Source organism: Podarcis cretensis (genome assembly GCF_951804945.1).
Source record: "Podarcis cretensis genome assembly, chromosome: 1".
Classification (NCBI taxonomy): Eukaryota; Metazoa; Chordata; class Lepidosauria; order Squamata; family Lacertidae; genus Podarcis; species Podarcis cretensis.
In genome coordinates, this window is record NC_137170.1 from 66,428,466 (window position 1) to 66,443,692 (window position 15,227).

General features: G+C 40.2%; 1 protein-coding gene across 2 annotated transcripts in view; it reads left to right on the forward strand.

Annotated features, from left to right (window-relative positions):
• The window catches only part of ELP4 (elongator acetyltransferase complex subunit 4), a 151,251-nt gene that overhangs the window by 50,785 nt on the left and 85,239 nt on the right, over window positions 1-15,227 (forward strand). For both annotated transcript variants that reach the window (XM_079970232.1, XM_079970233.1), the window contains exon 7: window positions 1,035-1,223. In XM_079970232.1, coding sequence (XP_079826358.1) covers window positions 1,035-1,223 — 189 coding nt within the window. The remainder of the gene's footprint in view (window positions 1-1,034; window positions 1,224-15,227) is intronic.

Below are 15,227 nucleotides of genomic sequence, written 5' to 3' on the forward strand. Positions count from 1 at the left end.
CTAGGCCCTCCCAATCCAGGAAGCACTGGGCTTAGACACTCCTTGCCACTGAAGCTACCTGAACTTGAAGGGACAGTGGCTCTAAGAGCACCTCCTCCCTCCCCCTAAGCAGTGACCCTTCTCTTTCTGAGGGTGTGCAGATTTATCCCAAACAATCTAACTTCTGAAACCCTGAATCATGGAATTGCTCACCCACACAGTACTCAGATTTTTGGCCCTCTTCTATTCTGTTACTGCTTCCAGACACTGCCCCAACACTTGAACACCCTCTCCTGATTCAGATGGTGGAGCTGTGTATTATGTATTATGTCCATACTGATTACATTGTGCTCCAGATCCCTGGCTGGCAGCTCCATAGAGTTGTTTTTTTTAAAAAAAAAAATCCAGACCAGATGAAATCCTACAGAATCCTGCCACCCAAATGCCAAAGGCTGAGCATAAGTTTCCAATTCTACTTTCCTTTCTGTCAGTAAGAGTGAAACCACCATATTCTAATGCTCTTAACCCATAAAACCATTCCAGGAAGATGTTGCAGTCAGTGCTTTCAAAATCTGCAGAGAGATTAAGGAGAACCAACAACGTAATCCATCAGGGTGACCAAGGTTGTTTCAATGCTTAATCAATGCTGGAAACCAGCTCGAAATGAGTCTACATAACCACATTCATCCAGACAAGCTTGAAGCTGAGCACCACCTCAATCAAGTGATGGTCTCACTCAATACACCTTGCTCATTCTGTTCCCTAGACTGAAAAACCCTCTCAAAAGAAATGAGAGACTTTAACAATCATATAGAAGCTTTCTGAGGCCTCCTCAGATTTTAGCACAGGGGGAGTTGTGGGGCAGCTTAGGGGGAAAGCCTGTGAGTAGCAGTGCATTTTGCTCTTGGATTTCCCTATAAACCCACCTATTCCTTTCTCTCATTTCCACCTCATCCCCCTGCTCCCCAATCCCAGCAAGGATATTCTAGAGTTTATTTCTTTCCTTTCAATGTTTCAGATGTTACTGAATATGTTACCTTTTTTATATTTGACAGAAGAAGCAAAGAAACATTTTGAGGATTGGAATTCAGAGCGTTGGTTCAGTACTATGGGGTGATGACATTTGTAGTACTGAAAATCCACAAAATATTCATAGTCTCACAAAATTTATGTATGCTCTCCGTGGTCTCCTTAGAACATCCTTGTCTGCCTGCATTATTACTATTCCAGCTCATCTGATCCAGGTAGGCTTATTCTAAGTGCAACTTAATTGGGTGGATACATAAAGAAAAGCACAGTCAAGTTATTTTGAATTATTTAGAAGACTTCTATGCTGCTTTTTTTTGACAATCATTTAAATGGATACTTAATGATCAGAATATGCCAAAGTGGTGCTATTGAATTGCTAAAGTCCACCTTATTTTAGCTGTATTTTTTCAGTAGCAAATATAGTGTTAAATTATTATCATTATTTTATTTAATATAACTCAATTTAACTATGTTATTTAAAGTTGTGCTAGGCCATCATAGACTTGTGAGAAAGTGTGGTAAATGGGGAAATGGGGTGTTAAGAAGCTAGTCATTTTTGAAGGGAAAGTTACACTTAACAAACTATTGCAAGCTCGTTCCCATCTGTATGGCCAGAGGTTAGAATAGAAAAGGAGAATGTTCAAGTTAAGTTAAATTGAAACAGTACAGCATGATGACATATGTTCAAGGATCCTGAAGATGTTTGCTGGGCAATCCTGAAGATGTTTGATTAGATATTACTTTGAAGAATTAATAGAGCACTGGAATGGTCACAAAAGATGAATGGAGAGCAAATATAGTGCCCTCATTTGCATGTAACACTAAGCCAAAACATGACTTTGTGAGAACAAGCAAACATGCTTTTCCACCTCCCCACTAATTCCTGCTATACTGCACGGAACTAAGCAGTGGTTTTGCTTAGCATGTCATTGGAATATGGGTTCATGATACAGTGGTACCTCAGGTTATAGACGCTTCAGGTTACAGACTCCGCTAACCCAGAAATAGTACCTCAGGTTAAGAACTTTACCTCAGGATGAGAACAGAAATCGCACAGCGGCAGCAGGAGGCCCCATTAGCTAAAGTGGTACCTCAGGTTAAGAACAGTTTCAGGTTAAGAACGGACCTCCGCAACGAATTAAGTTCTTAACCCGAGGTACCACTGTGTGGCTGTTCTCCAGACAGACCACAAGCTGTAAACCATAGGACAAGCCTTGGTTCAGTTTGTGATGTTTCTAGAGAGCTAAACCACAAGCCCATGTTCATATGACACACTAAGCCAAACCACTGCTTAGCTCAGTGCAGCAGTAAAGCAATTGAGGAGGAGTAAAGAGTGCTTACATGTAAGCTTGTCCATACTAAACCACGATTTAACATAGCATTATGTGTGAAGCACAATAGACAAGGAATTTCAAATTTTATGCTTGATTTCTGAATTAGGGAACTATTGGAGCAAATACTAACAGTATATTAGCACTTTTAATTTCTGAAATAATGACAGGCAGCCTATATGGTTTCATAAAGAAAAATATTTCAAGGCCAGTCTAATACTTTATTTGATAAAATTAGTTACATAGAGATAAGGTGAACAACCCTGGATATTTTAGGTTTAAAGCTAAAGAGGGCTTTGACCTACAGTGGTACCTCAGGTTACATACGCTTCAAGTTACATACGCTTCAGTTTACAGACTCCGCTAACCCAGAAATAGTGCTTCAGGTTAAGAACTTTGCTTCAGGATGTGAACAGAAATTGGGCTCTGGCAGCGCGGCAGCAGTGGGAGGTCCCATTAGCTAAAGTGGTGCTTCAGGTTAAGAACAGTTTCAGGTTAAGTACGGACCTCCGGAACGAATTAAGTACTTAACCCAAGGTACCACTGTAGTTGCATTTCAACTGTGCAGGGCATTACAGATGGAGAGAAGGAATTTAATCCTGAGGTACCCATTCACATAGCATGTTTCTGACTGTTTCCTAACTGATCTTGCTAGTGGATTTTGAATAGCCCTAGACAGAATATTTTTATTTATTTTTGAAATGTATATCACACCAGCATGACTTCAGAGACCTTGAGCACTTTTTGTATTGCACTGCCCCGAAATTAGAACAATTAGTTCTGTTGCAGATTTGGTCTCTTTGTAATGAATAGTTAAGAGATATGTAGCATACATTGTAACAGCCATTCTACCTAAAACAAATACATTTTGAGTTGGCTAAGTATGAATATTCAAGTTCTGTACTTATAGGACTTGATTCAGTTGAGAACAGGAGCAGCATGTGTACATAGGAATCCCATAAGGAACTAATTCAGCCTTGTTTTCCTTCTCCCCTGCTAATATGAGCACATAAAAGTGGTCTGGAAGGCAACACTGCAAGGAATTGCATGACTCCTCCATTCCTGTTGAATCCCTATTTCTGCATCATTCAAGTTACTCCTGTAGTGAGCATAAGTAATTTGCATGTTGTAAGGGGCAAGATGGAGAGATTGGATGTGCCCTTCCCTGCAGTGGCCCCTTGGTTCTGCTTGCGGTGCACCTGAGTCCTTGAGCTGGCAGAGGATGGGAAAAATGAGGCTCTGTAGACTATGTTCCCACATTCAATTAGTTGAAGCCCACGGTTTTCAGTTGCAAATATTAATATTGGTATTAACAAATATGAAAGACTACAGACATTCATAATCTAAGTAATAGAACTTAATATTGGTATGGACAAATAGTAAAGACTTCATGCGTTATTAACTTAAGTAAAATAACTTTATAATAGCAAAGAATGCTGCATTTCCAATTGCTAGCAGCTGATTTATTCCCCTACTTAAATATTTGGTTTCCCCTCCACACACACACACACTTTCCCCAGCATTTTGCAGATTTAACATTAAAACCCTATGTGTCACCTTTGACTAGGCTTAGTGAAGAAATGTGTTGTATTAATTTTTATGTATTTGCCACAGTAGTAACATTAAACGTAGCTAGCAATGGTTAAACCTCAAGCATCCTCTTTCCATTAAGCAGTAACTTAACAGAATGCTTAAACTGTAGAGCAAACTGTCATCAGGAGGAGCAAAGCGGCTGAGGTTTTCCTATATCCCACATTACTCAGTTCCCAGAGCCCTGCTGTGTAGTTGTTCCAGTCTCCAAGAAGCCTGTTAAAGAGCCCCCAAGAGCATGTGTCCAGCCCTCCATGTTAATAGTTAATTGGTGAGGATGGCAAGATGAGAGGACAGCCGAACATGTGGTCTCTCAGTCTCAAGCACTAGACAGACTTTTTAGTTCTAATAACAGCAGCTGCTCACATTCTCACTACTGAGCTTCTCACAACTCTGTTGCTGGGATTTGTGAGTGGATTAAAAAAACGTAAGGGAAAGATCTTTGTCTAAAAGACAAAAGTTTTCCTTGTTTCACCTTTGCATAAAAGAGATTCATGTGCAGTTCTATATGTCTATTTATTCAATATTTCCAGTAGAATTAGCTTATTTATTTAATGTATTTATATCTTGGTTTTCAAGAGCACTCCTTACAAGGCAGCTTACAAAAAAAAAATTAAAACAATAAAACGTCTCCTTTTTTTAAAGCCTGTTTAAGAGTAAAACCACTCAAGGTGTATATAATGCACACAATTGTTTACCAAATGTAACACAAATGTAGTTATTATTTATTAAATTAACACAACAACTTTTCTCCTATAGCCTTTAGATTAAATAATCATTTATGTTCTGTGTAGTTTCCATGGGAGTTTATTGCATTGGGCAGGAACTGTCAGAAAAATAGGGTTGTTAAAGACTGGGGAAACTACAAAATTGGTTTCCTAAATTGCTTTATTGCGAGCTGAATCAAAACTTACCACCACAGAGGCCAATAATACAATATATTCTCCAGGAATGTGAATTGGAAGATAACCCTTTATAGTGCTTCTATTTGCTGTGATCACTGAACAGTCTAAAAGGTCTAGTCAGAGTGATAGACATCTGTAAGGTCCCTGAGCATTTTGTTGCTATTTGTGTTTGTATATCTTTATCATCTGTGTCTTGCAGTAGAATAACATCAAACTCTACAAAGGGAAGATGTATAGGCTTGGATCTAAAGATTGGATGAATGGAACTCACTTATGCCACAGCCCTCAAAAGCCTCTCCTGAGGGTTGAGAAAGCTCTTGAGAAAGACCTGGGATGTGGCCCTGGGTTCTGCAGTGGAAGGAGTAATTGGAGAAAAACAAGCAGAGTTCTGCCTGTGCAAGCTGTCTCTCCCCAAATACCTCCAATTTCCCTTCCCTGTTGTCATATTCCAACTCTCTCAAAAGTAGCTTTTTAAGGAGCACAGGCAGTTGCAAATTGGGGGCAGGAAAGCCCCATGGTGCATGAGCAGTTACAATTTGCTTTTCTGCAGGGTAGTAAATAGTGATTGGAACTATATATATGCTTGGGGGAGAAACTATACTATTTAGTCCTGCAACAAACAGTACAAATTGCTAATTTGTTTAGTTTTGTTGTAGGATCCAACTAGTTAAAGTGAACCTGTTTCATAAGCGGATAGAATTATTACTCAGCATATACCAAGGGAAACTGATAAATGAAAAGTCAGTAGGAATAAGCCTTGTTATATTCCTCAAGGATTCACTGAGGTACTATTTAGTGTGGTGTTTTCATTATTTCATATGATATGTTTAAAAATGTAGATGGTGAATTATTTATATCTTGCTTCTTTGAATTCACTGAAGTGAGTACATGTTACATTATGTTTCTCAGTAGAAAGAAAACCAGAAACAAACCTCTTCACATCTATAGACTTTTGTGTTCATGCTGGGTATTATTGCCTCTAAAGTCTCTTTCAAATCAATTAGAATATTTTAGAACTTATGTTTTGATTATCAAATAGAGCAGGCTATGTGCTTATATATTTTTCTGTGCTGATGTTTTATTCTTTAAGCATTTTTATTCTTGGAGGTAAAGAATACCATATAGAACTAATATTTTTTATTCTCTCTATTTTTAAAAATTGAATTTATTTAAGATTTCCCAAGATTTCCCATCTTGTAGTCTCTGTACTACAACAGAAAAATGTGTTTGGTGCTCTTCTAGAGGAAAAATATAGAACTTAGTTTTCATGGTACTAAGACTAGATTTGTGCTACTTTATTTTCTGACTGCACATGGAGTTATAGAAGGTCATAGAATTGTGGGATCAGGTTTGCCAGGTTCATAGTAATTATGTTGTAAACCATTTTTTGCCTTAAAAAAAACATTATCAATATTTCAACCATGTGCAAAAAAGTAACTTGTCCTGGACAAGTCACATAAAAAGGTAAAGGTAAAGGTACCCCTGCCCGTACGGGCCAGTCTTGACAGACTCTGGGGTTGTGCGCCCATCTCACTTAAGAGGCCAGGGGCCAGCGCTGTCCGGAGACACTCCCGGGTCACGTGGCCAGCGTGACATCGCTGCTCTGGCCAGAGCCAGAGCCAGAGCCGCACACGGAAACGCCGTTTACCTTCCCGCTGGTAAGCGGTCCCTATTTATCTACTTGCACCCGGAGGTGCTTTCGAACTGCTAGGTTGGCAGGCGCTGGGACCGAGCAGCGGGAGCGCACCCCACCGCAGGGATTCGAACCGCCGACCTTTCGATCGGCAAGCCCTAGGCGCTGAGGCTTTAACCCACAGCGCCACCTGCGTCCCTTGGACAAGTCACATACCCTTGACCTAATCATCTTTAGCAGGTCTAACAATGAGCATCTCCTAACCATGGTTAAGAGATTGGGTGTGTGCTGCCAGATCACAAAGTCCCTCTCCACAGCTATTCACAAGCAAGTTTCTCCCCCTCTTCCTGAGTCACCTGTGAGTATGATTAAGTATTACATCTGTACTGGCATGAATCATTGTTAGGCTGATGTGGTTTCTTTCTTAACACGGTTTTGAAATCAGACTTCAAAGCTGATTTCCCATCTTGGTTAAAGGGATCCCTAGTTTTCCTTGACAACAGTTAACAGTACTCAGGACCAACCGAGATTCACTCTAGAGAGGAGAGAAGCTAGAGGGCGTAAAACATTTTGCCATCTCCCAGTTTCATAGCTGCAGTTACCATATTCCTCCCAACTATTACCTCTGCACCAGTCCACAGGAAGAGTTTTATGAAACTAAAACAATGTTTATCTGAGTTCCTTAGTGGAAGCTGTAATAAATCATTAACTTAATTGTAAAATTTCACACATTTAAGAAGATAAACTATACTAAGCAACAAAAATAGCATTGGATTTTTGAACAGAAGGAAGCTTCACACAAGGGAATTCCCTGCCCCAAATCTACTGCAGTCCCTTGTACCATCTACCCTGTAAAAACCTCTCCTCAGGGTGGGGGAAATCTTTGACAGTAGCTTGACATGAGGCATAGGAGCTGCTGGATGAAAGAAAAATCACCCAAAATTGGGTGGATGGCACGTTCCACAAATTCTGTCACCTATGGAAGATTCCTTGTACTTCATTTTGATCCCCCACCCCACTGTATTACTATCTGATCTTGGTGATAAGACTGAGGGTGGTGGGGCCATTTTGACAGTTCTCAAATACTTTTTAAAATTAACTTTGACATTCAGCAGTAGATTAACAGTGTAATCCTAAACGTGTCTACTCAAAAGTATTGAGTATTGAATTCAGTGGGACTTACTTTCAGTCTAAATTGTCTCAAGAAGATTGCAATCTTCTTTCCTAGGGTCTTTCAAGAAAACATATTTTTGAAGGACAGCCTTAGAGCTATATAGTCTCTTTAAAAAAATGTAGATTGAAGTATATGATTCACTGGGTACACTTCAGTTGTGTGATTCTGAGATTAGCAACAACAAAACCAAGTTACAGAACAAATGTGTTTGTCTAATCTGAAATAAATTGTAGGGTTCTATAAAATAACTTGGTCTATAAAATAACTTGTTTAACTGAGAGTCAAGATTTCAGAATGAAAACTGCAGCATTGATTAAGATTGTTAGATGTTCTCACAGTATGGTGAGTACTCATCTGTTTAGGCATATGGAGTATTTTGGCTGCTGAGCTAGATAGTTAATATAATGTCTAGCATCCAAGTATGGACACAACTGTTACAAAGGCAGAAGGCAGGGAGCTCATGTATAGAGCTTATTTAGACAGTTCTGAGAAAAGGAAAGAGTCTAGTAAGAATAATTAGGATTTGATTATCTGTATTTGGAAAATAAAAGTTGGGTAATGTTTATATTTCTTGAATGTTTTGTGTTATTTATAAATAAGGTGATGCACTTTTGAAAATCACTGAAGAGTGTTTGTTGCTCAAATGCAGCCTTTTCCAAATAGAACAAATAAACATGATTTTAACATTTAATGTATAGTCAAATTTCTGCAAAATACTTTTATAAAGTACAGACTATTGCCTTATTTTCTTAACACCCACCTGCTTATCTCTATCTTTTAGGTCTGTTCTATTAATTACATGATAATTATGATATAAAGGAATGTTGCATCTTTAATGATGTTTTTGTGCCCTGTGTAGTTAAGCTTTAATGCTAGGGGGAGGGAGGGAGATTAAATTAGCCTTCTAACCTCTTTCTGTTCCAGACTGATGATGGAAAATAAAAGCTCTTAGCCACAAAATGTAACACTTAGAATTAATATTTAATTACTCCAGCAAATTGTACACTGTGGCTGAAAGCTTCCAAAGAGTTGTTAGTGCCACAATTGACCTACAAGTTTAATAATAACTCACTTCTTGAAGCAAGTGCCAGTTCAGCATAGTGGAGCCACTGTAAGAAAGTCCTGAGAGATTAAAATCAGCAAACCAAATGGCAGACGAGGATTCCTGGGATGGAGCCTTCTGGAAAGCTGGGAGCTGGAGTAGCTTTTCAGCCAGGATTCAGATGAGAACAGTGGGTGAAAAAAACTGATCCCTCCTGTTCTGGGAGTTTCTGGTTGGAGTCCAAAATCCTTCGATTGATGTTTATAAAATGGTCTTACTTCAGCTTATTAACTTACGTTGCAGATCAAATAAGAAATATTTTTCCAGAGTCTTTCTGTTAGAAGCTCTTCAAAATCCATTCTCCCTACTCCTCCCCCATGAGCTGTGTTTGCATGGCATGAGATTTAGAAATGTCTGTATCACATGTACTTGAAAGTATATGTTGTGTCACATTCATTATATTTACTTTTAATTTCAGAAACATAAACAGTATGTATCAAAGTTCACATTTTTAAAAAAGTGCTGTTTAATTGTGCAATTTAAAACAGGAAAAGCTAGCTGATCAATCCTTCAGCCTTCTCTTTTCTTAAAAAATATTTTCGTAAAATAGGGCATCATGAGTTCAGAAATGTGAAAACACACAGCAACAGACCGAAGAAGGAACACTTTGCATTATTTATTGGCTGCATCATTAATATTTAAAGGAAAACTAGTCATTAGTTAAAAATTAAAGCAGATGAGGGCCTTGCCAGCAGAGGGAGCAGTCATGTCTTCTGTCAGATTCCCATCATTTCCCCAACTATTTCATCTTTTTTCCCAGCCAGTCTCCCATCTGGACCTAGCTTTGGCAGCCTGTTCCTGATGACAGGCTATAATTTTATACTCAATAAGGGATTAGTGTAAACTGATTGTAAAATTCAGTATCTTTAACCTACCATTTGATTACAAACATCAGATGGATGCTCTGCTTGATATTTGCTTGTTGGTGATTGCATATGTAGGCAAGTCGCTGTTTGGTCCTCTATGAATTACTTAATTCCCTCCTTTGAGGAAGCAGCAGAGATATATAGCTATTTCAAATGCAGCACATTTCTTATATTTAAACTGAATCAGAAAGAGGTACTTGGTTTCTAACAAGAATTCAGATTTCCCAAAGTCATTCTGCCTCTAATATTATTTCTGTCTTTGAAATGCATAAAAAATTAAAATTATAACTAGTAAAGCAGTATTTCTATTCTACCTTGACTACAGAAAAAACCTGTTCAAAATATGCTACATTTTTCAGACAACTGACACAGGTATCCAACCTTCTCTTACTCAAGTGTCTTGTCTGTAGTATAAATTAAATATCAGTGCTAAGGATGTTTTCTTGGAAGAGAGTTCTGTTGAAAGCAATAGGATTCTCATATCCATCCTTCTTTATTATATATGTAAAAAAAAATGTTGCAGACAAAGCTGGAAGCAATAACACTGATTGGATGAACTTTTGTTCATATTGGAATATAAATTTTCATAGCTCAGTAGTAGCAATCTGATTCCATTTTTGGTTAAAGTAGAACCCATTCCTTTTTGTATTGGACTGACTTTTTCCAAAAATCGCCCCCGTCCCTAATAAACCTAAAGGTTTCCCTTCCTTGGCCTAGTCAAATACTGAGGTGTATGCACAATATTTAAATCATATGACCTACATATAATTTAAGAAGACGGCACACATGGAATAGAGAAACCAAATTTTTGTCCTACATTTTGCTTACATGGCCTCAGGCAAATGACTTGATTGTTATGTGCAATTTTCTGTATCTTTAGGATGACAAAACGGCTTATTCTATCCTGTTACTGTGTTTTGTAACCCTGACTGTGTAGTATGTTGCATTTATTAGTAGTTTTACTCCAAAAGTTAGTGTGCTTGCTGTTTTTCTTAATCTATTATTGCCTCCATTGATCAAGTTGTACCTGGACCAAATTACAATTCAGAACTATTGCCCTCTTCATCAGATACATGAAGGGTTATCATGTGTTGGGAGAGGAGTGTAGCCAGTGAAGTCAAAAAGAAATGAAATGCAGACGGTATGAACAGGGATAAATATATTATCAACAGTAACTATTCACAATAAACAGATACTGTTGATAACACAGATATCCTGACATTGGCACATGCGGTACAATTTTTTTAAAAAAACCTTTGTCTCAGTTCAGTCTTTATGATTTGCAATTCAGCAGTTTCATGTTGCAGTCTTTCTTTGAAATTCCTTTGTTCGAGGATGACCTTTTTAAGATCAGTTACAGAAATATGTTCCCACTGGTTTCTGGATATTGCCATTTCTGATGCCAGAAGACTGACCTAGTTGTCCTCTGTAGAATGCAGATAGTGGCCTGCATAATGTTGGAAGCTAGGGTTGGGTGATACCAGCTTTTCAGCATCACGGTGTATCGCCAGCCAAACATTGCGGTTTGGCAATATACTGCAATGTTGAAAAAACAAGCTGCATTGACCTCTGCCCGTGAGGCCCTTGGGGAAACTGCCCCAGATCTCACGTCAGGAACTAAGGCTGTTTCACCCAGGCACTGGGACACCACAGCTTGTTTGTGCAGCTCAGCTGAGGAGCGGGAGGATTCCCGCTCCCCAGCTGAGACAGCGCCCGGCATTCCTGCTGCTCACACGAGAGCGGGCAGAGCATCAGGGCTCCTTTAACTGCTCGAAGTGGGGAGCTCCAACCACACTCGCCTCAGCTGAGCAGTTTCAGGGAGCCCCCCCCCCCCAGCGCACCAGCTCACAGGAGCCAGCACTGAGCTAGGGGCTCATTTAACTGCTAGGCTGTGGTAAGGGCAGCCGCACACTCCTCATTCGAGCAGTTTAAACATGCAGAGGGAGGAACAAGGTGCATCGGCGCCTCGCTGATACAGCTTGTTTCTCCGTCTGCATCGTATGAGGGCAGTTTCACCCAGCGATATATTACCGCTGCTCCTGAGTCCCTCTGCTAGCAGTACCACTGGAAGAAGGAACTCTAGCGGCCACGACTAGCAGAGGGACTCAGAAGTGGTGGCATTTTCACCAGCAATATACAGTGCCGCTGAGTGTAGTCCGCAGCGATATATCGCCCAGGCAAAAGCTAATCAAGTGAATGAACACCAGATACTGTGAGTGACATTCGGTTCTGCAGTAGTGTTGCCAGGGTAGACATGGGGACAAAACTGAGCTTCGGGATGTTATCCCTGTCTTTGTATATCTGTTATGTTGCCTGTTGTTGCTGGTAATCTATGATGCAACTGCATTTGGAATACTGTGTACAGTTCTGGTCACCTCACTTCAAAAAGGATATTGTTGAGTTGGAAAAGGTTCATGAAAGAGCAACCAAAAGGGGTGGAGCAACTCTCCTGTAAGAAAAGGTTGCAGCATTTGGGATTTATTTTTTTTAGTTTAGAGACAAGTTTGTACTGTTCTTTGTGGAACTATGCTTGAATACCTCTCAGAAAATACTGCTGCTCATGTTCTGAATGGGCTCATCTTCCTGGAACATGAGACTCTGCCTTTATTGTTAAAATTGTACTGGCTACCAGTCTGTACCCAGACTCATTTACTGATACTGATTATCTTAGGCCTAAATGGTTTGATACTGTACTATGATACATAGAGGACTAAGTAAACCTTGTACAGTGGTGCCCCGCAAGACGAACGCCTCGCAAGACGGAAAACCCGCTAGACGAAAGGGTTTTCCGTTTTGGAGGCGCTTCGCAAAACGAATTTCCCTATGGGCTTGCTTCGCAAGACAAAAATGTCTTGCGAGTTCCTGCGGGTTTTTTTTCCTTCCCCCCCTTTTTCTAAGCCGCTAAGCCGCTTATCAGCTGATCCGCTAATCCGCTAATAGCGCTAATCCGCTAAGCCATCAATGGGCTTGCTTCGCAAGACGAAAAAACCGCTAGAAGAAGAGACTCGCGGAACAGATTAATTTCGTCTTGCGAGGCACCACTGTATTACCTTTGTCTGGCATATGTCAGTGCTAGAGCAGTGCTGGGGAATTTATTGCCTTCTAGAAGCTGTTGGACTCCAACTCCCATCAGCCCCAGCCTGCAATAGCCAGTAATCATGGGTACTAAGAGTTAGTTCAGCATTATCTGGAGAGGCATAGATTCACTATGCTCTGCAGTAAAATAAATAAATAAATAAAAGCTTCAGTGTGACTACTTCCAGATTGTGGAAATCTGACCCAGGAGAGACTCTGGCTGAGTTTTACTCGCTGGAAAGCCCACTACTTTCTCCCCTTTACTGGACCACAAACACAAAATTACTTTGTCTCTCCCCCAACCCCTAACACTCATTCTCTTCTCCCATTGGAGAAGATAGGCAAGGAAGCGACACACATGCTTAGCTTTTAGGAGAAGTCTACCCAAAGCTGGCTAGAAAAATTATCTTCTACCAGCTTCCTCCCATTCACAGTTCACAGAATTCAACACTACATTAGCTGCCTTGTAGCTCTTTCTTCAAGTGAAAGGGCAGATATAAGTACAATCAGTGGCACTAGAACCAGTCTGTACAGAGAAATGCTTCTTCAGCATCTACTCAATCTCCTTCATGGTACTCCAAAAAGACGATGTCTCTTAGAGAGCCATTCTGGACCTAAAATTTCTGAACCAATAGGTAGCCTACAGGAAATTCAAAATGGAAACTCTTTGTCTATCAAACTCAGCAACATCCTAATCCATCACAGATTCCATCATAGTGAAATCTAGCATCAACAGACAAGGAGGCACCCAATTTTGGGAGCTTCAGGCAGAAGTATGCCTCTTCCTCAGCTGGACAGAACACAACATCCAGTCAGCCACAGCCAAGCACATCTCCAGTCTGCTGAACTTGCAAGGAGACTGGCCGAGACTGCAGGAAAATGGACCAAGCAAAATGGCAACTGCATTCGGCAGTTTTCCATCAGCTTCTGCCAAAGTTCAGCCAATGCCAAGTTTGCCTCAGACTAGAATCATCAGCTCCCACAGTTCTTTACCAGATTGCCCTGCTCTTCCCATGGCCACCAGGTCTTTTCTTCCCTCCACTTCTCATTATTTTGAGGGTCCTCCAGAAGATCAGAGAAGAGCTCCTCATCACACCATTCTGGTCTTGTTGTTATTGGTTCCCTCAAATACTCCACCTGGCAGTCTCCCCTCCATGGTACTTACCTCACAAATCTCCTGTCTCAGGACCCAGTTCTTTATCTGGAGCCCAACTGGCTCCAGCTGACTGCGTGGAGTTTGAACGATGACTCTTTACCAAGCTGGACTTACCTACAGATGTCATTGCTACACTCCTACACTCCAGGAGGCCCTCCACCATCCACTAGTACCAATCCGCCTGGGAAACCTTTCAGCTCTGGTGTGCAACCACAATACGCTTCTCCAAGAAAGTGGAAGTTTTCCACTATCCTTTCCTTTCTAAGGATGGCCTTGGCAAAGGCCTTCACTCAAATACCCTCAAATGGCAAGCAGTAGCTCTCTCTTCTATCCTGCCATAACCGTCCACTGCCCCCCTCTCATCCCATCCACTCTTGAAACGATTCCTTAGAGAGGCAACTCTAAATTGTTCCCTGACCAGCCGCAGATTCCCATCCAGGAACCTCTACAAGGTCCTATCAGTTTTACAGAAGCCTCCCTTTGAACCACAAGGGGAGGTCTCCTTCAAGGTCTCATTTGTAGTGGCCATCATTTCAGCTCGCAGAATTTCAGAACTCAGAGCTCTGTCTACAGGCAAGCACCTCTGCGCCTTTCAAAGTCAAACTCATCTGATAGCCTGGTTGGGTCTAGTTTAATAATAACAATAATAACAACAATAATTAACAATAAAGAATATATTAAAATTTACTAATAAAGAATAATAATAATAGTTTGTTTGGATTTTAGTAGATATCAGTGTTTAGTATCATTACATGTAGGGTTAGTTTGGATGTAGTAATACTGGCCTGATTAACAAATCATAGTTTATTAAGCTACAAACAAGTGTCATCCCTCCCCTCCTTGCATACCAGTTTTGCTATTCCTATCCTGGCTAGTTTAAACCAGTTTCTCATTGCATCTGAATGAATAAACTATTGTTTAATCTCAGCTTCCTAACTAGTATAGTTCAAAAACATCTGGTTCTGTATTTGAGGGTATGTATTGTATCATTCTCAATGTCTCAGTCACTGGAAATGAGAGAAAAGCAAGTTTTATTCTGATCAGTTGATCACAGCATAAGTATAAGCTACTCAAATGCAGATTTGTTCATGTACAGTGGTACCTCTGGTTACGAACTTAATGCATTCTGGAGGTCCATTCTTAACCTGCAACCGTTCTTAACCTGAGGTACCACTTTAGCTAATGGGGTCTCCCACTGCTACCGGCGCACGACTTCTGTTCTCATCCTGAGGTAAAGTTCTTTTTTAAAAAAATAAATTTTATTAGATTTTCCACCGTGATAACATAAACCACAAAGCAAGATGATACACCAAAACAGAAAAGGAAAAAGAAAAAAGAAGAAAGAGGGGGGTGGAGGGGGGAACAATAAACAGATAGACAATAATAA